This window comes from Neofelis nebulosa, chromosome 4 (assembly GCF_028018385.1).
Source record: "Neofelis nebulosa isolate mNeoNeb1 chromosome 4, mNeoNeb1.pri, whole genome shotgun sequence".
Lineage (NCBI taxonomy): Eukaryota > Metazoa > Chordata > Mammalia > Carnivora > Felidae > Neofelis > Neofelis nebulosa.
The window spans coordinates 38454372-38478742 of record NC_080785.1 but is presented as its reverse complement, the minus strand read 5'-3'; the positions used below and the strand labels follow the sequence as shown (position 1 = coordinate 38478742).

The following is a 24371-nucleotide window of genomic DNA, read 5'->3' as shown; positions in this document are numbered from 1 at the left end:
CAAATTAGTTAGCACTCAGTGAGGCAATGACTTTAGGAGTAGATTCCTCAATGCCCCCCCCCACCCATTCAGCCCATCCCCCTCCCACTACCCCCCCCCCCCCCAGCAACCTTCAGTTTGCTCTCCACATTTATGAGTCTCTCCTGCTTTGTCCCCCTCCCTGTTTTCACACTATTCTTGTTTCCCTTCCCTTATGTTCATCTGTTTTGTCTCTTAAAGTCCTCATATGAGTGAAGTCATATGATTTTTGTCTTTCTCTGACTGACCAACTTCACTTAGCATATGAAACTTCATTAAGCATGACTGACTGAATGGTTGACCACATAGCTGAACTCAACCTCCAGTTCTCCCCCTCTTTCTGAGGTGAGGCTGAGATCATGTGGCTCAAAGCCCTAACCCACTAGGTGGTTGGACTTTTTGGCATGACAGCCTCCATCCTGAGTTATCTCATTAGCATTAAGTATCAGGTGCTGTTAAAGGCTCACCCCGAATAACAAGGACATGAATCACTCAAGAAATGCCAGGGGATTAGACATTACCTCCCAAGAATAGGGGACAAAGCCAAACTCTGTTGCACAACTCCCCCCCCCCCCCCCCCACCTTCTGATCTGTTTACCCTTTCTACTAAAGCTGATAGCCAAATTTGGGATCTACCTTTAGGTTTGAATTAGTTTGTGTATGTGCATATTTGTACATACATATTTCTTCTTTTTATTTTTTAATCTTCAATTTACATGCCCACCCTACCCTATTTTATCCTTATTTTACTCTCATTTTTATGCTCCATTGTTTCATAGCAGCCTGAAATACTTACTGGACCAAGGTGGAGGTGTAAATGAAATAATCCCCAAGACCTCAGAGATAATCCATGGTTCTGGAAATAGAAAGCAGTAGGACTAGAAGATACTGCTGCCTTTCTTTGGAGGCTTTGGGCCACCACTCTAACTTTAGTAGGGATGTTTTTTGTGTCCTCTATTGGAAGAGCTGGGCTGATCTCCCCAACTGAGAATGCCTAACAGGTTCCACCGTGCTTCTGCCTGTGGACTAACTTGGGGAGGATCCTTTGGAGTGTGCTGTTTTCTCTCACAGCCACTCATGCAGTTGTGCAGATGGGAAACTCTGTGTCAATCCAGTGTATCAGTATCTATAGAATGTTTTTGATAATCTATAATTAATAACATTAGCCTTAGTTTTACTTCCTTATGGTAATGCATGCTATTTCCATTGGATTTGTTATTCTACGCATTCGTTTCTGCTTTCCTGTACACAAATACTTAACTAAATTGAGATTTTCTAAATTGCTTTTTCCTGAATTGCTGACTTTTGTAACTTTCAGCCTTACTCACATTTTCATTTTCTACCTATGTATGTATGTTAGTCCCATGACTATTGAGTGCCATCTGCTATATCTGTTGTTTCATTAATGTTTCCTCTGTCTTTAGCTTATGAATAAAGATGAAACACTCTGCCCTGACCTCTTCGCTACCATTCTTGACATTTTAAACCAATTAGACAAAAATACAGCTTGTTATTATGACTCTTTGCCTAATAGATAAGCTGATCTTGTATTCTTACAACTATGGTTTTTATCCAAGCCTATTTTGTAATGAAAATTTCATCTGATTTCATCAGATAAGTTTGAGAAGTTCAAACACATAACATCTGTTACATTCTCTTCATCCCTTTATTCTATAAATCCATGAATAAAATCTGAATAAATATCTACCCAGCATGAGATTTTTTTTTTAGAAAAATGAAACCACAAAGCAGGTAGGCTTTGATTTACACATCTTTGTGAAGCTTTGTATGGATTGTCTGTTAATATTATATTTTTTTGTCCAAAAGTGAGTTAAAATATATGCTACAACTAATCAGATACCAAGCTTTACAAAGGAAGAAGGAAGAAAGAAGAAAAACTATTTTTCTTTATGGACCTCTGCTTTCTGTTGATTTCATGTGCATGAGATTTTTCTCATTTTAATATTATCAAATCTAGACGAGCTTCATAAACTGGAAGAATGGACATGAGGACTCGTTCTTTTTCTTTTGGATTCTCTCCTCTTCCTAGACTTGATCATTTTAAAATGAGAAAAGTCTTATGCACATGAAATCAACAAAAAGCAGAGGTGGGGCAACAAATGGTTTAAGTAGCTGCCTCTGGAGGAATGTCTGGAAAGGAGTTTTAAAAAGAGTTTGTTCTGTGCACAAAAGGCAGCTCTTAAAGAAATGAACCTGGGGAAAAATTAAAGGAGTTGTATGGGGCCTGCAAGACCAGGGATACCAAGAATACTCCAGAGTCTTTGTCTCTCTCATTGTGCTTGTAGACTGTATGGATATACTAGTCCCATGCCCTCACGCTAAGGGAGGGGCTCCAGAACAAAACAGCCTGGGTTTAGTTACTTGCCCTTAAAGTGATTTTTCTTACTGTCCTGACTATCCCGTGCTGGCTCGAACATACCAAAGAGAAAATTAGACTCTCCTAAGAAGAATCAATTTTTATCACTTCTAGTGTTTATACTGAGGTTTTGCCATTCACGGTCAGTTGATAAAACTGAAATTTGGCCAAAGTAAATGTTAGATAGCTTAGCATCACTGTGGTTTAGACTCACAAGTCTTTTGTACTTGTGCTGAGCCAAACCAAGGAGATATTAAGTTGAGTAAGATTTTTCTTTAGCCAAATTTGGGTTATATCATCACAAGCTTGAGAAATACGAGCCAGAACGGTGACTTTTAATGAGCACTAATGGGTCTTGTGCACTGAAAACAGGAACAGGCAGAGAAGGTCCACGATTGGCCTTAATGCACCAGTAGTGATAGGGATCTTTATCAAGAGCTTTATTTGCTGGGTTTTTGTTTTTGCTGCTAACAGTGTTGTTGACATAGGGTTATAAAATGTGTTTTTTGTTTTGTATTCAGTCAAACGATGCATGTTTGTAAAAGTTCAGTTTCCTTTTCCGATACCTCTTTTATTTGACTTGTACTGTCCATTTCATTTTTGATGTAAGGTTCACTTAAATTCAAAAAGCAATAATTAAAATGTTCTGATACATCAGCCTTCACCCTTTTATTTCTCTTGCTTTTATCTGTCTACTTGCTACCACCATAAAACTGTGACCTTCATAACCTTAAAAAGTTTTGGGGCACCTGGGTGGCTTAGTTGGTTAAGCATCAGTTAATCGACTCTTGATTTCAGCTCACGTCATGATCTCATGGCTCAGGAGTTCGAGCCCTGTGGGATTCGATCTTGGATTTCTGCCCCCTCCCCTGTCCGTGCACACACACATGCTCTCTCAAAATAAAATAAACTTTAGGGGGAAAAAAATTAAAAAGTTTGTTTTGTATTTGCTGTATATGCCTAAAGTGTTGAGCAAGATCTTTTCATTCCGTATGTCAGAACTCCAGTAGAGTCCAGTGCTGTAACCTCCGGAATCTCCAGTAAGCCTCCCAGTCCCTGGAAAGTACTTCGTCAGGACTCATAGAGTCCTTTGGTACATGTACAGCTCAGTATTTGGACAGAGATGCAAAGAATCCCAGTAGAGTAGTTCAGGTTTCCTCAGCTCCTCTTCAGCTCTCCTCTCTAGTACCTTGTCCCACAAGGTACACTCGCTTTTTGGTATCCTGACTCCGGTCTTTTTTTTTTTTTTTTTTTTTTTTTTTACCTTCATCCAGTAAGATAGCTCTGCATCTTATTTGGGTTTAACTTCCCTATGTTGCAATTTGGAAAATACCACCCAGCATAAAACTGGTAGTGTATTATTTTTTTCTCTTACAGATCACAACCCTGTACTGTCTATTATCCAATGTCTGAAAACATAAAATATATGAAGCCACTTATTTTATAGGCGGAGGGTAGGTGGGATATACATGATTCCATCATGGCTGAAACCAGTTCATTGAGTTGATTTTTATCATGGTAATTTCTTAATTTTTTTTCTTCAAGTGAATTAGTAGTTCTAGATGTTTGGTGATACATTTCCAGAAATGCCACATGGAATCTATTAAGCTTCTAGATATGAGCTCATTTTGATGCTATTCTGTAAATATTCATAGATTCAACAATAAACTTTATAAACTTTACTATTTTGAGCTCCATGATATTAGAGAAGCTGGGAGTAGTATGCCACTTATAAGAACAGCATAAAGACTTTCTTTTAACTTCAAGAAGTTTTCATAACCCTTCAAAAGACAAAGCAGGCAAACAGTTGACAAAGATGCTGGGTAACAAACAGTGGAAATTGAAGTTGGCTGGATAACAATCATATCCAGCATTTAATGACCCATGAACAATTTGAGCTCTTTACATAAATTATATGATTTAATCATATAAACAATTTTGTCATGTGGTATTTCTTTTTATCTCAAAAATGAGAAAATTGGGGCGCCTGGGTGGCTCAGTCGGTTAAGCGGCCGACTTCGGCTCAGGTCATCATCTCTCAGTCCGTGAGTTCGAGCCCCGCGTCAGACTCTGTGCTGACAGCTCAGAGTCTGGAGCCTGTTTCAGATTCTGTGTCTCCCTCTCTCTGACCCTCCCCCGTTCATGCTCTGTCTCTCTCTGTCTCAAAAATAAATAAACGTTAAAAAAATTAAAAAAAGAAAAATGAGAAAATTGATGATTAAAGAAGTTAAATAAAATATTGAGTACCAGTGAGAGCCAGAGTTCAAGTCCAGGTCTGCTCAGTGTTTCAGAGTCTGAGCTTTTAACTCTACAGTAGTAGAAATGGCTGCATGATAGAAATGGGAATCCTAATTACAGGTAAGATTTTGTAAGAGGCAAAAAGCAAAGAGAAATAAAATGACCTCAAGGAAAAATGGTGTGTGGAACCACCCTGATTGGAACAGATGCTACCAAAACATATTAGAGTTGAAGAACAAGATAATTGTGTATGAAAACATTGTTTAAGAAAGTTTTTCTGGCAGCAAAAAAGGCTGGATATGATGAAAAAAAGGATTGAGATCAGGGAGACCTCTAGGAGACTTATTTATAGTAATCCCATAATGACTGATTAAAAACTAGACTCTGGGTGATCATATTGTGAATGGTGGAGAGAAGTAATACAAAGATAGTTCAAGTGAAAAATGGATCAGAACTTGATTACAGACTAAACTGAGAAGTACAAAAAGGAGCAAGTCAAAAATGCTACCACATTTTTGTTCGGGAGGTGGGGGGCAGGGGGGGCGGCAGTGGGGGGAAAGAGGGCGAGGACAGGAGTTGACTAATAAAAACAGGAAGAAAGCCAGGGTAGGGAAGGATAATGAGACCCAGTTGACCTTGAGATTCCTGCATAGCTATCCAAATGGAGTGTTCTGTTAGCATTTAACAGTATAGACTTGGAGTTTTGATACAAGGACAGAAATGTAGAAATGTGAAATATTATCAGAATTCATATACTCCCTTTGTGCTTCTACTGCAGATTCCTCCCATCTAGACTAAAACATTTTTCATTAACTAACTGTGCATTTATTAAAGATAATATCAACTATCTGTTTCTGTTTTACAGAAAGAAATTCTGGAACAACAGCAGCAAGAAAGAAATGATAACAATTTTCATGGTATTTGTATGTTTTGCAATGAGGAATTTTTCGGGAACAGGTTTGCCTTTGTGCATGTCTTTAAATATTATTGTTTTTCATCTGAAAACTCATCAAAACACCCATAATGCTTATGTAATTTAAGTTCTGTCGGTTGGCTCAGGACCCTTTGCTATATTACCAGTAATTTTTTTCTAATATGCCTAATATCAACCATGGACTATAGTGGCTCTAAGCAGAAAAGAGGAGTAACTTTAACATTTTTTTTTCTTTTACTTTCTTCCAACTTTTTAGTCTCCAGTACAGTGAAATATTTGTTTTAGGTGTAGAATATAGTAATTCATCACCCCTATACAACACCCAGTGCTCATCACAAGTGCCCTCCTTAATACCCATTATTCATTTAACCTATCCACTGCCCATCTCCCCTCCAGTAACCATCAGTGTGTTCTCTACAGTTAAGAGTCTATTTCTTGATTTGCCTCTCTTTTTTTTTTTTTTTTAATGCCAAAAATAAATTTGTGTTTAATGTTGTAGGACTTTTTAAATTGGCTGACAGGCAAGACCATGTACAATGAACTACTACAGACACACCCTTCTATATTGTTAACCCTAAACCTTTAGCAGTTTTTGATGTTTTGACTTTTGAATATTAAAAATGATAAAAATCTAGGAGCACCTGGATGGCTCACTCAGTTAAGCATCTGACTTTTGGTTTCAGCTCAGGTCATGGTCCCATGGTTTGTGAGATGCAGCCCTCATCGAGCTCTGTGCTGACGGCACAGAGGCTGCTTAGGATTCTCTCTCTCCCTCTCTCTCTCTGCCCTTCCCTGCTCATGCTCACTCTGTCCTCTCTCAAAACAAATAAATAAACTTAAAAAAAAAAAAAAAAAACTTTTTAATGATAAAGATCTAAAAAAAAAAACACCCAAAAACAAAAACTGGGGGTATTGGTAATTCCTTAGCACAAACTGGCATTCTATAATTCATTTCTAACATTAACTGCCCAGAGTTAGGATCAGAGTCTGCAGGTTTAAGGGCATCCATCATTCCCAGCAAGACTGCCTCTACTTTAGACACCAGCCACAAGTTCAGTTGACCAACTGGCTAAAAATTCAGATTCTTGCCAGTAATTTTCATAGTTCAGTAATTTACCAGAATGACTCACAAACCTCAGAAAGTGGTATACTTAGGATTGCAGTTTTGTTATAAAGGAACAGCCAAGTGAAGAGATCAGGAACAGCCAAATGAAGAAATGTATAGGGCAAAATCTGGTAGGGTCCTGAACTCAGAATTTCTATGCCCTTTCCTCAAGGAATCAAGACACATCACCTACCCAGCTCATCAAGGTATTCACCAACCAGGAATCTTCACTGAGCTTTGGTGCCCAGAGTTTTTAATGAGGCTTCATTTTATAAGCTTGATTGATTCAGTCATTGAATTTAATCTCTACACTGCTCCCATCTCCAGTCTCCAGACCCCTTCCGTCTCTAGAGGTCTGACTGGCTCAGAATCTCAATCTTTTAATCACATTGTTAGTCTTTCTGTTGACCAGCCCCCATTCTGAAGCTAGCTAGGGGCCTATGGTGAGTTGCCTCCTTAGCATAACAAAGATAATAGTAAGTTCCTGGGGTTTTAGAAGCTCTATGCCAGGAATCAAGGACAAAGGCCAGACAGATTTCTCATTATACAACAGTTAATATTTACAGAAGTACATCATTTTCTAAACTTTTTTAATGTTTAAATATTTATTTTGAGAGGGAAAGAGAGAGAGTCCCAAGCATACTCTGTGCTGCTGGTGCCAGAGCACAACACGGGCTTGACGTGGGCTCTGCGGGCTTGAACTCATGAAAACGTGAGATCATGACCTCAGCTGAAATCACGAGTCCATCACTCAAATGACTGAGCCACCCAGGTGCCCCTACAAATATACATGATTTTTTTTTTAATTAAAAAAAAAATTATTTTATGTTTATTTTTGAGAGAGAGAGAATGTTGTGTGTGAACAGAAAGAGCAGAAAAAGGGAGACACAGAATCCCAAGCAGGCTCCAGGCACTGAGCTGTCAACACAGAGCCCGATGTGGGGCTCGAACTCACAAAGTTATGTGGAAAGGAAAATTTTATGTAAATTTATCTAAGTTTTACATAGCAAAAATGCTTATGTGTAAAAATATGTTATTCTATTGAGCATTATTGTCTGGAAAACACTGAAAAGGAGAGGATAGCTACAGATAAAGTACTTGCTAGAATTCAGAAAATGTTTTGATTGAAACACTGATGTTAGAACACCACTAATGAAGATTTGATTCTTATATAGGTCAGTTGGCATAGAGAAAAATCTGTGCCAAAAGGTACTGTGAAATACTCCACAAAATACTAGTTTTATTCACAGTTGTCAATAGTTAAGCACTTAGACAAACAGAGCATATTAACAATGAGATTAATAAATGTCACCCTACATAGTTAAAAAAAAAAAAAACATTTTCATAGGGATGGATGCTTTATTTCATTTTCTAAAGGAAAAAAAATAATAATCCTAGAAACAATTATTTTGGGTCAGCTAAGTGTCAAAGTAGATAAAATAAACTGTATAATGTATCAGTATACATAGTCTATCAATGCTTTGTGTATTAATGAGTTCCCCAAAATTGTCACCTTTATTTTATGAACTAAAGTTGTGATAAAGGGAGTGCTTGGCTGGCTCACTTGGAAGAGCATGTGACTCTTGATCTCAGTGTCGTGAGTTCAAGCCCCATGTTCGATGAGGGATCACATACAAACATACATAAAAATAAAGTTGTGATAATGGCCCAATAGAATAACATATTTTTACACATAAGCATTTTTGCTATCTAAAACTTAGATAAATTTACATAAAATTTTCCTTTTCCACATAAATTATTCAACAGCCTGGTGACTGTGTATTCAGTGTGTCAAAACCCTTGCATATAATTGATGTGTGAATGGTGGGTTCCAGATCTCTGTCCAATAGTGAGTTAAATGTCTCTGATTCCAGGACATGCATAGCAGGACATATTTCCCTTTGGCAGTTGTCTCTTCCTCCTCCCATGATAAGTTGGAAAAGTCAGCAAAGCATGTTTTTTTTCACTTAAAGGAGAGAAAACTAATTCATACATAGAGTATATTCCTGTCCACTGGCAAATAATGGAACAAATTTGGACTCACTTTACAAAGAATTCATGTGATTATATGTGTACTTAAATACTTTATAACATATCACTCTTTCATAGCCCAAAAGTGCGTTGTAGTGTTTAACCTTTGCATGTACTTCTGATTAGTGTTATCATTTTGAAAATGCTATTCCTGATCTGATTTTTTACTAGATGATTTATAAATAGTATAGATTGCTCATATTTCTTCCTAGATCTGTTCTTTTGAACCACATGGCCAGAGAACATGCTTTCAACATTGGCTTGCCAGACAACATTGTAAACTGCAACGAATTTCTGTGCACATTACAGAAAAAGCTTGACAAGTAAGTATTTTTTATTTTTTTCATGAAACATATCCTGCAGTTATTTTAATTTTCAATTCTGTTGGGAATTTTTTTAAATGTCTGTTGGAAATTTTTAAAAATTAATCTAAAAGAAGTAATTAACAAAATGGAATTTTCTCATTTCTCATGTTGGAAAAGTTCACGTTTTGCATCACAGTGTTGTTCATTTTGTCTAGATCATATTGCCTTTTACCATTTTTTAAATAAAAGTATCATATATACCAAACAATGTACATACCATAAAAAAGTATATAGGGTAGAAGAGTATTCTCTCCATCCAACCAAAGAAATAAAACATTATAAATATCCTTGAATCTTTATATGTATCTCCTCATTAGTATCTCCCCATTTTTTAATTTTGTATTCGTAATTCTTTTGCTTTACAGTATAAGTTTTCACATATTTAGTAAATATATTGTCAAATTGTATGTTATTCAGCTTTATATCAGACATAACATACTATATCCATTCTTTTACCTTTTAGTATTTATTCACATTTATATATCATAACACTCCACTTTTCCTAAGGTCATATTCTGGTGACCATGAGTATCTAGAGCTTAGCTTGTTAAAGTAAGGAAGAAATTGTCTGGGTCACTAAAATGGCTTTCAAAAATCTATCTACTTTTCTTTCTAGAACAGGGCCCAATATTTTTCTCTCACAACCTAGGTTTTTTTGGTTTTTGGGTTTTGTTTTCAAATAAAATCTCAGCCCACAATATTTGAAGCAATAACATTAAGAAAAATGTATTGATTGACACAGATCTGTTATTAAAAGTTCTGAATTCAAATTCTGGTACCAGCACTCCAGTACAACAAGTCTTTTCACTCATATTAAATGATCCTTCATTTATAACATAATACTAGATGTATTTTCTAGCAAGATTAGCATAATGAATATCCCTAATTAGTTTATTTATCCCATAAACTATAGTTATTTCTGTGACACAAGAAATGGTTAAAAGGGTGTTTAGTAGTGATGACACAAGAATTCAAAATTTGAACTGATTTCAGTCATTTGAGAGTTTTCATGTGGAAGGAAGATTAGACATAACCTGTGTGACTCCAAGAAGTAGAACTCTAACTAGACTGCTAGGGAGAAGTTACAGGCCATATGAACTGTCAGACGTAGGATGAGGAAGATATTTTATTAGCAATCTGTTCATTTTCAGTAGAAAATGAATGACAACAGAGAGGGCAAGTAACTTGACCAAGTCCCATAGTTAAATATGTACTGGAACTAGGAATTAACCCTTGCAAATCTATGCATGGGCTAATTTGTTGTACTCAATGGAGGCAACCAATGCTAGTTATCAATCAGCATAATTATTTGAAGAACATGCCTATGTTTTCATTTTTAGAAGAGATCATTTGATTAGAAAACACTAAAATAATTTTGGGATCTTAGCTATCTTTGTCACGGTTTGAACTGCATAGCCAAGTTGGCTAACTTAGCCAACTACAAAATAAACCACGCATACATCCCACAAAGTCAAAGGAATAAAGTGAGAGGGTTCCAACAAGGATGTCATATCCCAGTTGAAGATTCTTTGTGACCTAAAATGAATAATCATAAGACTTAATAATAAAGGGCTATTGCAGCAACTATCCAAGAGACTTGTGTAATCTGTCAATGTTTGTGCATTTCTTTTAGCTTGCAGTGCTTATACTGTGAGAAGACCTTCAGGGACAAAAATACACTTAAAGACCATATGAGGAAAAAACAGCATCGGAGGATCAATCCTAAGAACAGAGAATATGACCGATTTTATGTCATCAATTATTTGGTAAGCCTTTCTCTTCATAATTTAAAATTTGCATTTCCACGAACAAATATCTTTCCAAGGGCTGTCTAATATTTAAACAAGCAATTAGTAGAAAGGTCAAAATGCAATCAAGGGACACTTTCAAGCAGTGATTAGCTTTAAAATGGTTAGTTTATAAATCGCAACTTGATTTGGTTTGTCTTTGATTTGCCAGAATTTTACACAGTAAAAATGTCATGCCTGTAGGATTCATAGTGATCTTGAACAAAAAAAAGTAATAATAGATATAAGGTACTTGGATATCCATGTATTCTCTCCCATTTGTGATATTATCTATTAACTTGAGTCCAGAGACTATATTCTCTACAAAAAACATCTCTTGACAGCTGGATGTGCTAGGTGTGCTATGCTAGATAACCCTTTAAAAAAAACAATCTTTTACTCTTTCCTCTTTCCCCTTTAAAAAAATCTTCCCTTCCCCATAAAGAAAAAAAAGTATCATCCTCCTTGGCCAGCATATCTTTGATGGAAATTTTAGAGAAACCAAATCATTTCACTAGGCAAGAGGACTTTTATTTGTTTGGCTAATAGAACGTAATAATGGAGTTATCATGTCGAGGATTTTAAATATATTAAAAGCTTTCCTTCCTTAGAAACCTCAAAACCACTTGCTGACCTTTTTGGTTAAGAGAACATATTCAGCTGGTGCAGCACGCGTCACTGGGGGGGTATTCGGAAATGTGAGAGGGGATTCTGAATGACACAGTGACTGGGAGTGCTAGCGCCCTGCCCTAGTCGGCTGAATTTGCTGGGGGGGGGGGGGGGGGGGGGCTGTTCATTGTACATTACAAAGGAGAGGATCCACTCGTTTAAAGAAAGGAGTTAAGGAACTCTCCGCTGGAATTAGAAGAAAGCTAGAGAGTTCTCTTTCCGACATGTTTCTTAGGCAAATGGAAATTATTTTTTTCCTTGCAATAGGAAATTAGAATCAAACTCAGTAGCCACAGAAGGCATAATTGATTATAAGATTATAATCAACCATTTTATCTGTTGGGCAGAAACAAGCATATCCTGAAATATGTTGGAACTCTCTGCTGGAGGGTGGAATTTTTGTCTGTTCTAACTAAACCTTATAGCGTTAAAGTAAAATTCCCCTTGAGAAGCAAGTTTGACATGTGTTTGAAGATTGACTCCGAGAGGTTGCCATGATCTGCTACAAATGTTTTACAACTAGCTAAAGGCAAAGGCACCCTCTGAGTCCTTCAATCTTCTCTAGAAATCAGTCATTCATTCCTAGAACAAACGCTGCTTCAGGGCCAGCCCAGTCCAATGGGGAGTAGACCTCAGTGTTAGCCCTAAGAAATACCACCTATTGCAGAAAGCTGTGGAAGCAATTTAACAGTACTTCCTTCTGGGGATCTTTTAAAATGATATTCAAGACCTTGGGACTAGCGGAACATTATATAGCTGGAGGTATTTACCTTTTAGAGGAGACTTCAAAAGGACTGCTCACTCAAATTCTGCTGGCACTTTTAGAAAAGTATGATACTTTATTCTCTGGGCATCAAGTAGTGTGTCTGTCAAAACTGAAATTATCTACAAGGACCAGCTGTCTCTAGATGAGCATGCTAGATTTTACTGCCCACTGACTGCCCAGATGTCATGTGGCATGAATCATACCCTAAGAGAAGTGTTTCAAGAGAATATAAAGACTTTAATAGTATATAAAATGAAAATTAAATCACTTTAGAAAAATAGTGATAAATAGCAGTAATTTTTTTCTTTTAACTAGCAACATTTGAGTACTTGATATGTGCCAGGCACCATCTTGGGTTTTTATATTAAGCCATTTACTCTTAACCATATCCCTATGTCACAGGTTTTATCTTTATCACCATTTTATAGATTAGGAGATGAGGCACAGGTCTTTTTCCAAGGTCACATAGTTAGAACAGAATACTTAACCTCTCTGTATATCCATTTTATAATTTTTCCTCAATGTTTACAATTGAAATAATACTAGTACCTACCTCTTACTTTGTTGGTTGAGTTTTTGGTCAAGTAATGGTGGTGAACTCATAATGATCACCTTCTTGCCTGTTCTCTTTTGTACCAAACTAGAAAGTGATTCAAGGTCAAAGAAAAGCTGACTTCAACAAGCTCCTCAAGGGCTCTGACCCACAACCTTAGCCTTCTTAGCCCTGTATGCTTTCCCACTGAGGTAAATAGCCCACAATAATAAGAATGATTTAAAAAAATAAAACCTAGGGGCGCCTGGTGGCTCAGTCTGAAGCCTCTGACTTGGGTTCAGGTCATGATCTCATGGTTTGTGAGTTCAAGCCCTCTGCTGACAGCTCAGAGCCTGGAGCCTGCTTCAGTTTCTATGTCTCCCTTTCTCTCTGCCCCTGCCCTGCTTGCTCTCTGTCTCTCTCAAAAATAAACATACATTAAAAAAAAATTTTTTTAACAAAACCTAAAATATGTTATGATTAGCTGTAGCATTTTGGAATGATGTAAACTTAACTCAGAAAAGGATTGAAGAAGGGGCGCCTGGGTGGCTCAGTAGGTTAAGCATCCGACTTCAGCTCAGGCCATGATCTCACCATTTGTGAGTTCAAGCCCCGCATCAGACTGTGTACTGACAGCTCAGAGCCTGGAGCCTGCTTCGGATTCTGTGTCTTCCTCTCTCTCTGCCCCTCCCACACTCACACTCTGTCTCTCTCTCAAAAAAGCAAATAAATAATTTTTTAAAAATTAAAAAAAAAAATGACTGAAGAAGCTAATAAAGTCTCTAAAGATGTAGAAGTGTCCTAACATAGAGAAGTGCTTACCAGAAGTATCAACCTTAATAATATCCTGAGTATTGTAGTAAATAAAAGGCATCATAACAAATAGAACGAGTATATAAACAACTGTTCCCAATATTAATAATGTGTAGTTAGAGAAAAATGAGGCCCAGAGATTTCTCAGCATGCTTTTAGTTTTCTTTTAGACCCCATTACTGAAAATATTTAATATTTCATAAAAATATTTAATATGAAGAATGAATTCTTCTAAGAGTTTAAGCAATGAATAATGACATTGCTTTATTTTCAAAGATGGGAAAAACAATACTGAGAGACATTCCCTGTGTATTCCTCTGAGGGAAAAGGCTTACATGACTGAGGAAAGTGGGCCAAAAAGAGAACTATTGTTATTAGTCGTCAGGGTCTGCATACCCATTTCTCACATCCTCTTCCCTGTAAGAGTCACTTTAACTGGCTTTATACATTCTACAAACATTTGAGTGCCTTCCAGGTACCAGACACTGGTGGAAGAGGAAGAAAAATATTATGGACAAGGTGGTTAATTTAAGTCCCTACTCCCAGAGAGTTTAAAGCTTGGTATGAGAGACAGGCGTGTAAGCACGTAATTTCAGCACCTCAGAATGGGGTGTATGAAGTTAATGCTTGGACCTCTCCTGTAGCACATCAATGCAGTAATTGAGTCATGGGCCCACAGGGTTGCTCACCTCCGCTCCAAACATAATCTCCAGGCCAGCAGTGCTGGCAGCATCCAGGATATTCCTGGCAAGATGCCCTCTGATAGTCATCAAAGATGAGAGAGCTAAGGACAGAGGCTGGTTTTGGCTCTCCTGAGCTCAGCGAATTGACAGATACATTTTTCTTCCTTAGGTGAGATGATTTCCATGTTTAATAATTCATATCAGTTTTTGAATAATAACAGACTTGCAAATACATAAAAAGTCCCTATGCATATTCTGGATTACCTACTTACGGGTTCTTTCTTTGTTTTCTCACAAACAAAAGGGCTCAATGGCTAGGGGGGATGGCCAAGGGGACAATTTCACAGGCAGTTTCACATTCAGATTCCCCTGCCTCAGAGGGAAATGAACTGTGTACATCATCATTGAGCCTTCAGCTGCCTATTCCTAAGGTACTCCTGTTTCAAGCCCTGAATTTTCCTAAAGGAAACTGTTTTTGCTGTGGCTTTATCGTTTTTTGATTTCTATTTTTTTATTCTTAAAATATACAGAGCCATTTGTAACAGAATTGGGCTCTTAACCTGTTTTCATAGTTTTGGTATAGTTCTCTCTACTGAAATTATTAACATTTAAGACACTTCTTTCTCTGTTTATGATGGGTTTTTTGTGTAAGTACATAGAAGTTTGTGTGTGGAGCAGTGGGGGTGCTGGGTGAAGAGGAATTTTTTTTTTTATGTTTTTCTTGTCCACCCTCTCATTGATCATAAACCATCTGATGCAGGAGGTTGAGGGGGTGTTCTGAACATCTTTACTGACATGCCTTCCAAACTTTGTTTTTTTTTAAATTCTTTGCTTTCCTAACATGATTCATTAGCAGGCACAGAATCTTAATTAGGGAGTCCTGTGCTCTGTTTTGTTTTTTTTTTCTTCTTTTTGGGTCTTATTCCATAATAAACTATATATATATTCGACTGTACACGGCAGAGCATTCTAGGAAAGTCTGGGCCAATGTCACCTGCAAATCACTTGTTACCTACTACACTAATGATCACAGAGTTCCATTTTCCTCTCAAATGGTAAACAGTTAGTGCTGTATTGCCTAGAAAAATTCCTACGTGTTCTACCAAATACTGAGAAAATTGCACAATAATGCTTTGAGTTTGGAAGTTTGATACTGAAAGATATTTTATGTCTCTTTGGCCAAAACATTTATTGATCAACAACATTTGCCCATATCACTGAAAATGGTAATAGATGGTCCTTCCTTGAATTAATATCTTACAGCAATGGCCTTAAAGTACAAGTCCAGAGAGACCAAGTAATCCATGAAAGATTTAATTCATCACCAAAAATTCCAACTAACAAAGATCCTGTTGGCAGTTTTGAGGCCATTCTTGGTGTCCATAATGAGGTTCAGACATTTCGTGACAACTCTGGGAAATACATTATAGACTCCAAATTAAATATCTCTAATGACATTATGGTAAATCTCTGCGTGTCTGAGTTTATGCATCATTTAGCTGATAGATAATGACAGCTTCAAAACCTCTCATTAAGTTGATGAATGATAGATTTTCTTTTTTCCTAAATCATAATGGACCTTATAGTTCTTTGTTTTTGGTTAAATGAATACCTTTTTAGAGAAAAATATATTCATAACTGAGAGTAAATTTTGGTTATTTTTTTCCAAAGGAGGAATATCTATCAAGGATGTCTGTATTTGTGGCAGGTCAGGTCAATCTTGACTGTAACCATAGTTTAGCTGCTTGAAAAGGTGTCCATTATTGTTCCTACATCCCTCTTTAATGTACTCTCTGCTTTTGCATGGCATAGTGGGAAAGTTGGATGGAGAGAGAAGAAAAGACAAGAGAATGACTCAAGAATAGAAAAGAGAAATGGTTGGGCCAAAAGAAATGATTTCTACTCAACGCTCCATAAAGTTTTGCTGAAACTATGACTCAATTTGCCAGACACAGCCCTAAATGGGTAGAGCTTCTCCATGAACTGTGAGAAATAAAAGAGATTTGAGTAGATACTTGAGTACTTACTGTTGCCTGGTACCATGTATTTATATCCAGGCGTTCTTTGTTTTATTGCACTTTGCAGACAGACATTTTTTTACAGATTGAAGATTTGTGGCCACTTTGTTTTGAGCAAGTCTATCAGCACCATTTTTTCAACAGCATTTGCTCACTTCATGTCTTGGGGTCACATTTTGGTAATTCTCAGAGTACTTAAGTAAGATATGTACATTATTTTTTTAGATAAAATGCTTGTACACATAAAATACTACAGTATAATATAAACATAACTTTTATATGCACTAGGAAACCAAATGTTCATTTGACTTGCCTTATATTGATGGTCTGGAACCAAACCTACAATATTTCTGAGGTATACCCATACGTTAACTAATTTATTTAATCACCTTACAAAAACCTTTTGAGATAGAATCTAAATTGGCATTGAATTGTTAGATTTTTCAGTTATAATTTAATTTTAAAAATACTTTCTAGTACTTACTGTATGCCTGGGTCTGGAAATGTAACAGTGAACAAAGTCCATGTCCTCATGGGCATTCTGGTGGAAAAAACGAATAGCGAATAAGAAAACAAATAGATAACACAAACTTGATTTCAGGTAGTGATCAATGCTTTAACAAAAATAAAAAACATAATAGGGGAATAAAAAGTAGCTTGGAGAAAGGGTGTAGTTTTAACAGAGTAGTCAGAAAAAGAGATGGTAACATTTAAGCAGATGCCAGAATGACTGACCCCTGCACTTATGTGAGAGAGCAGTGTTCAGACAGAGAATCAAGTACAGGAGCTGGGGAGAGGTGAGCCTGCTGTGTTCAGGCAAAAAGACTGATGTGTCTGGAGCAAACTGAGCCAGAGAAAAAGTGGTGGGACCTAAGGGATGGAGAAGAAGCCAGGGCAGAACGTGGAGATCTTACAAGCCATGGTAAGGCCTCTGAATTTTGTCCTCCATGTGGTTAAGAAGCCATGGGAGGGTTTATACAAACAGGGAAGTGTCCTTTAGAAAGATCACTGTCCTTTAGAAAGATCATTGGTGTTTTGCTGTTTGAAAAATAGACTGTAGGGGACCTCAAGGAGAAACAGTCCAGCTAGGACAGTGTTTCAGGGTCCCCGTCCAGAGATATTTTTGGATTTCTAAAAAGATCCCCAAGAGATTCTAATGTGCATCCAGGGTTAAGAAATGTTGGTTTACATTTAAGAGAAAGGAATTTAATTGAAAAAATACTGCTGCTTCTCCAAAAAGAAAAACATTAAAAATGTTTTAGGATACATCCTTCCTTGTCACCGAAATAACTTTTAATAAATCCTACGTGTATTGATTTAAGACCACCGAGTATGAGTTTCTGTGGGGGTTTTTTATGGTTGTTTTTTTTTTTAAGTTCTGTGTCTATTTTCTCTCTCCTTTCTCCTCTTCACCCCGCTTCTTCCAGCTCTCTAATCCTTCTGTTCTTCCCACAAAGGAACTTGGAAAATCGTGGGAGGAAGTTCAGTTGGAAGATGATCGGGAGTTGCTAGACCATCAGGAAGAGTAAGACTTGTTACTGCTGCTAATTAATTGTGGTTGTTTTAAGAGTAGGAAAACATTTCTTCAGTTGGTTTAAAATGATCATTCTGAAGAGAGAATAGAAATAAAAAAGACTTTCTTTTTAAGCCATCCATCCTTCCATGTATTAGTGTAAAAACTTGAATTCAAAGTAACTTCGGCATGAAAATCATTAAAGCAACTGTTACTCTAACTAAATAGTGTTTTGCCTTTAAAACTGTTAATTGGACACACAGGTAAAATACAGTGCAGAGAAAAATACCTTCCATTGGTGTTTTGCTCACTTGGTTGGTGCCCAGACCTTGAAGTGATATGATTAGAGAATATAATGGAAGTGAAGTTAACCTTGTTCCATGTTCATCCCATTGAGTCACTGAAAACTCGAGTCACTGGAAACTCACAGCTCCTTTCCTTGGAGTTACAGGCTTGAGACATGTGTTTTTCAACCTAAAAGGATTCCCTGTTACTCATCTGCTTTTCCTTCAAAGCCGTTTGGCCTTTTTTTCTCTCCTGGAATTTCAGTTTTCCAGGCTCAGGAATGAGAAGAAGTTGGCAGTATCTCCAAAAATAAATGCAGGGGGTGGTGGGTCGGCAGGAATGGTAATATGGGTCCTGTATGGTTTTTAACTTCTCTGTCTACCACCAGATTTAACACTTGTCCCATTTGAATGATCAGCATTTCTCACATGAAGGATGTATGATTTGCTTTTTAAAACACACCGTTTGTCATGCAGAGACATACTCCCAGCCTCACACTTCACAGCGTGTGTACTTAGTGGTTGTGGCTAATGAGAGAAAGCATCGCATCTCTGATAGGCCTCCTTTGCAAATTAAACCTGGTTGTGTCAGAAAGACATTATCCTGATTCTGCAGTGAAATAGCTGCTCAGAAGAGAAGCAGATAGAAGAAAATGGAGCAGCACCTGTTCGCTATTTATATTAATTTCATGGTGCTGCTCTGAATTTCAAAAGCTGTATCAAAAAGTCATAATATGATGTGACAATCTTTACAGCGATGTCAGAGTTGAAAGAGATTGGCAGGATTTCCTAGGGAGGAGAAAGTAATACCAAGTGACTGTGTGAGGGGAATCTCCGTATTTACTATTTTCTTTTTTAACACAGCGACTGGTCTGATTGGGAAGAGCGCCCTGACTCTGCTGTCTGCCTATTTTGTGAAAAGCAAGCAGAAACAATTGAGAAATTATGTGTCCACATGGAGGTAAGATACTTGTATTCGTCTGAATTTTGTTTTCTTCTGGCAGGGTGGCTGATAGCAGTAGCAGTCTTATCAGCTTCTATGTTTAATTTCTGTCATCCTGTTCCTAAAAATGCGATAAGCAAAACGAGAGACCGCCAGATCCGTCAAAGAGAACCAGAACTCAGGACAGTTGAGTACAGGGCACTGGACCTATGTGAAAGGTCAGCATAGGAGTTCGCAGACCATTCGTGCTGTCCTTCCTCTCAGATCTTTGTAGATTATTCTCATTTAGAATGCGGGACCTGTATCCATGATTAACAGTGCTCAAGATATAGACAGGTTCTAAGTCTTTTTCCACTGCTTCCTGTGCTGGTAAGGAGAGCAGAAGGGAAAAAGTTGCCCTTCACAAAGCCCTTGATGAGATGGGGGACACAGGCAGAGAGGGTGCATGGTGTGGCTGTGCAGCTCCTTCAGTTACAACGATTTGGAGGGAAGAAATGTGAGGGCGTTTCCAGCCTGTGTGTTCTTTTCTGGATGCCATTTTTATGTTACAATTAAGCTTGAAGGTAATAATTCTAAACCTTTTTCTCATGCCAGTGTATCTGAGAGACGACACACTCCCAACACCTCTGATCCTAAGCTGCACGGTGGGGGTGGGAAGGGGGACATCTAATGATTCAGGACGGTAGCGCAGCTTGGGGGGAGAGGGGTGATTATAATAGAAAAATATTGCCGGATGATTCTCGTATGCTCTCCCTACCCTCCCCCGGCCGTCTCTGCCAACCGTGACGCAGAGCATCCTGTTTCACCCACCTTCTCCCCACTCTCATTCAGACGCACTGTTCTCAGTTCCGTAAAGTAAGAACTTAGAAGGTATTCAAAAGGCCACGAGCGTTTACCTTATGAAAGCAGAGAGTAATTTTCTCTGAAACAGGTTGCTGATAGTATTGTGTGTATAGTTTCTAGCATTTAAAATTAATTCATAATATCCTAAAATCTTTGAACTGAAGGAAGTCTCAGCCCCCCACCCTGTGTAGGAATCCCCTTTGCAACACCCTTGACCCGTGTCCACAGCCTCTGCTCAGTCACTTTCGGAGATAAAGAGTCAATGGCGTTCCTAATCATCCTGCCTCTGATGTGACACTAAATGCCTTCACAGGGAGTTAGATGGTCTTTATGCTCTGTAAGCTTTTACGTTCAAACATTTACCCAGATGGACGATTGCAGGAGTGGAACAGAATAAGTCTGCATTGTAAAAATCAAAAGAAATGTAATTTGTGGGAAGATGTGAGTGAAGGGAAATTTGCATTAAGCAGTGTACTTGACAGCATAAAATGAAAAGCAGATTTGCAAAATCACCTATCTGCTTGTGTAGCAAAGGACCTATATCCATAATTCGAGTCCAGGCGCACAGTATGGTAAGTAGGGCCACGTCTTACTAGAGACTGGGGATACTTTTGTCAGACTGCAGAATGCATACATAGTAAATTGTGAAAACTGTAGATACAAACTGTGAATAATTAAAATGTTTTAGCTGATTGGCATGACTTGTTTGGACTGTGCTTTAAAAAGTAGTTGGATGTGGGGAGGGAAACAGTTACATTTCGACTACTTCAGAAGCAGAAGATGATGAACTGAGACTGAGTTTCAACAGTGTTCAAACTCCTATGAATAAGCTGTCTGTTTATAACTTCAGCCTGAAAGATTAAATAATTTATATACTCACAGATATTCATTCCTTTTTTTAGGAAGCACACGATTTTGATCTCCTCAAAATAAAGTCAGAACTTGGTAAGTTTGATTCAGAAGTTGTTTTCCATGATGCTGCATTTTTATACGCTATTCTGTAGACGATGCCTGCGTTCAGTAGTCGTGATTGGGGAGTGCACAGCCAAAATGTGTCTCTCCACAGATGGTCTCAGCAGGACTGCCTGAAGCAGTGATTCACAACCATTTTGAACTGTAACGTTCAAATATGGCTTTTGGTTTCATATGGTCTTCCTTCTTTCCTACATATATGAATATGCTTCAAATAAAACACAAGTTAATGGTTAGTATCTTTCATAAAGTGGAAGGGGCTAATGGGAAGACCATGGATTTTGAAGTCAGAGTTCAGATTCCAGCCCCAGCCCTTAATGGCTGTGTGACATAAGGCCTCAGGTCAACAGACTGTTACAGGGAGTGGAGAATGTATACAAAACACCTACTGCACTGTTTGGCAGTGTAGCTAGATTATTTACCATAGACAGATGTACCCAATTGCATCATCCTCAGTGTCACTGTGATAGAAAGATTAGGGGCATAAAGATGTAAATTACTGACTTGCTAATGGCTCAAAGATTAGAAAGTTTACCTCCCACACCTCAGCTCACTGACTCTTTTTCTAGACTCTGGAAAGTGTTACATTACTTTGCTGTCCTTACAGTTATGTATATATGTCAAATCCTACCTCAACCACTTACAAACTGTGTAGCTGTGGACAGTTTCCTAACACATAATGTGGACATGGTAGTACTACCTATGTGGTAGACTTTTTCAAGAATTAAATGTATTAATTAATTAATACATGGAAAATGATTAGAACAGTGCTTAGCACGTAAGCCCTATATGAGTATTGGCTGTTGTTATTTGATATCTGTTATTATGCTTTACAATTGTACTGCCTCTTCAGGTTGGGTAATAAAGGGAAGTGGCTCTTTTGCAAAAATGGGTCTGACCGGTTGTCTAGTGATTCTGTAAACTGTCATTTTCAGGATTGAATTTCTATCAGCAAGTAAAATTGGTCAATTTCATTCGAAGGCAAATTCACCAATGTAGATGTTATAGTTGCCATGTGAAATTCAAGTCCAAAGCAGAGTTAAGGACTCACATGGAAGAGACTAAACATACATCATTGCTTCCTGAAAGAAAGATATGGGATCAACCAGAGTGAGTAATTCTTTGCTCAATATCCTTAATGTCGTATGTTTTCAGTACTTCTTTGCTCCATAGCCCTTATTCGTTCCTTTATTCAGTTAAATAAAAGAGAAACGTATGTTTATTGTAAAAAGTAAAAATTTTCAAAAACCTTATTTTTAAGGGGCGCCTGGGTGGCTCAGTCAGTTAAGAGTCCGACTTCAGCTCAGGTGACGATCTTGTGGTCTGTGAGTTTGAGCCCCGCATCAAGCTCTGTGCTAACAGCTCAGTCTGGAGCCTGTTTCAGATTCTGTGTCTCCCTTTCCCTCTGCCCTTCTCCCACTCGCACTCTGTCTCTCTCTTTCAAAAATAAATAAACATTAAAAAATATATATATTTTAAACCAGATTTTTAAAGTAATCCCCCTTTTATAAATGTAACCAACTATTTCAGATTTTTTGGCATGAAGATAGATAAAGATGTAGATATAGAAGTATCAATTTTTAAAATTATGTTAACAGAATATTGTAAGCATTTTTCTATACCAATATACATCTATTGCATCATTTAGGGTTGCCAAATATCCCATTCACTAGATCTACCTAATTTGTTAAATAGTGAGATTACTTCTTGCATTTTGTTCTTATAAAGAGTAACACAATGACTATCCATACGCCTGCATTTTTGCACACTGATCTAATTTTTCATTTAGATAAGCTCCTAGAAATAACATTACTGTGTCGAAGAACATCCAACTATTAGGGCTTTTGGTATATACTTTGCATCTCAGTACTTTATAAATGTTAAGCAGTTGGCCCACAGATCTATACCTCTGTAGGTGGTATCAGACTGCCAGGTATCCTTTGCCAGTTCAGCCTTCTGGGCTGGTCCTCATATCAGTCTGGACAACCTCAGCTGAGGGAACCTCTGAGAGGTTATAGGGTTCTAGCTACCTGGACGTTCCTCTCAGAGAATGTTAAATCTGCACCACCACCCCCTCCCCACTCCACCCCTGCCCCCGAACACTAGCCGAAAAGCGCTAGATTTTCGTCTTTAAAAAATCCTAGATTTGTGAAAGACAAAGTCAGTTCTGGATTGACCTGAGACCCTGTTCCTATAATTCTCGTTAAGTAAGTTGAAATCTTTAGAGATACACCAAAGCTAACTCCTAAATGTGTCCAGAAAAGGAACCAGAATAATAGACTTAAAATTCTGTAGATGTTTGATTTTTGTTCACCTAGAATGAAGGAACCAGTAATGATTAGGTTGGGAAGGACACACACACACACACACACACACACACTCTCAAGGGAAATTGTTTTCATCAGATATATGAAGGATTAATGTACGAAAGAGTACCCATATTTGAATTTTGTTAACCTCTAGGGAGGAACTGGGACTTGGAGTAAAAATGAAAGGGTTGTCATTTTTAGCCTTATCTATGGAGATATCCCTAGCAACCAGAGCTGCTCGGTTCTAGAGTAAGCTGCCTTTTCAGGTAGTGAGTTTCTGTGGGAATATGAATCACAGGCCAAATGGGCAGCTAGCAAGATACTAGTAAGAATGATGTCATCCAGTAGAGGTCAAAGTAAAAGTAATTCACAAGTTATTTCCCCATACCACCTTTGCAAAATGCTGTTGAAACTGTTGACAAAGAAACCTGGCAGAATTACAGTAACGTGTATGTCCATTTGCCTAGAAACTTTTCTGGATTTATTCAACATGTCTTTGGTTGTTTTCAGGTATTATTTTCCAACCTATGAAAACGATATTCTACTATGTACACTGTCTGACAGTGAAAGTGACCTGACAGCTCAGGAACAAAATGGAAATATCACCATCATCAGCGAAGATACATCTAAACTGCATGCTTTGAAACAAACCAGTATTTTGAACCAGTTGCTACTACATGAGGGCTTGAAAAACTAGAAGAAAATGCCACAGAAGCAACTTTTCATGTTTTTCGCTTATGAGACAGACTCAGAAAAATTGTTTAAATTTGAACATCAGCAAAGGATTAGACCCTGGTGAAATAAATTTTTTCAAAAGTACTTTTTAAAAAATAAAGTGAGGACTTTTTGTATTTTGGGCTATAACGTTTTACTATGTAATCATTATAAATGATCTCATTTCATTAGACTAGGTTATCTATAATAAGGAGGACATGTGGGGTGCCTAGTTGGCTCAGTTGGTGGAGCATGTGACTCTTGATCGCAAGGTCATGAGTTTGAGCCCCATGTTGCATGTAGAGATTACTTTAAAAAAAAATTTTTTTAATAAGGAAGACATGCAAATCACAAATGAAGTGTTCAAATTATTGATAAAGTTTTTTTTTCCTCTATCACCCATTCTCCTGCAGACTGGTAGATGTAAGAAGTTCCAGTAAATTTGTGTTCAAAATTA

At 37.6% G+C, this 24371-nt stretch overlaps 1 protein-coding gene across 4 annotated transcripts in view; it reads left to right on the top strand.

The window, feature by feature from the left end:
• ZNF277 (zinc finger protein 277) overlaps positions 1–24019 on the top strand; it is a 112679-nt gene extending 88660 nt beyond the window's left edge. For all 4 annotated transcript variants that reach the window (XM_058724560.1, XM_058724561.1, XM_058724563.1 and 1 more), the window contains 8 exons: positions 5499–5590; positions 8916–9026; positions 10702–10834; positions 17794–17861; positions 18998–19094; positions 20822–20864; positions 21827–22001; positions 23711–24019. In XM_058724560.1, coding sequence (XP_058580543.1) covers positions 5499–5590; positions 8916–9026; positions 10702–10834; positions 17794–17861; positions 18998–19094; positions 20822–20864; positions 21827–22001; positions 23711–23897 — 906 coding nt within the window. In that variant the 3' untranslated portion in view covers positions 23898–24019. The remainder of the gene's footprint in view (positions 1–5498; positions 5591–8915; positions 9027–10701; positions 10835–17793; positions 17862–18997; positions 19095–20821; positions 20865–21826; positions 22002–23710) is intronic.
• Positions 24020–24371: the final 352 nt, after the last annotated feature.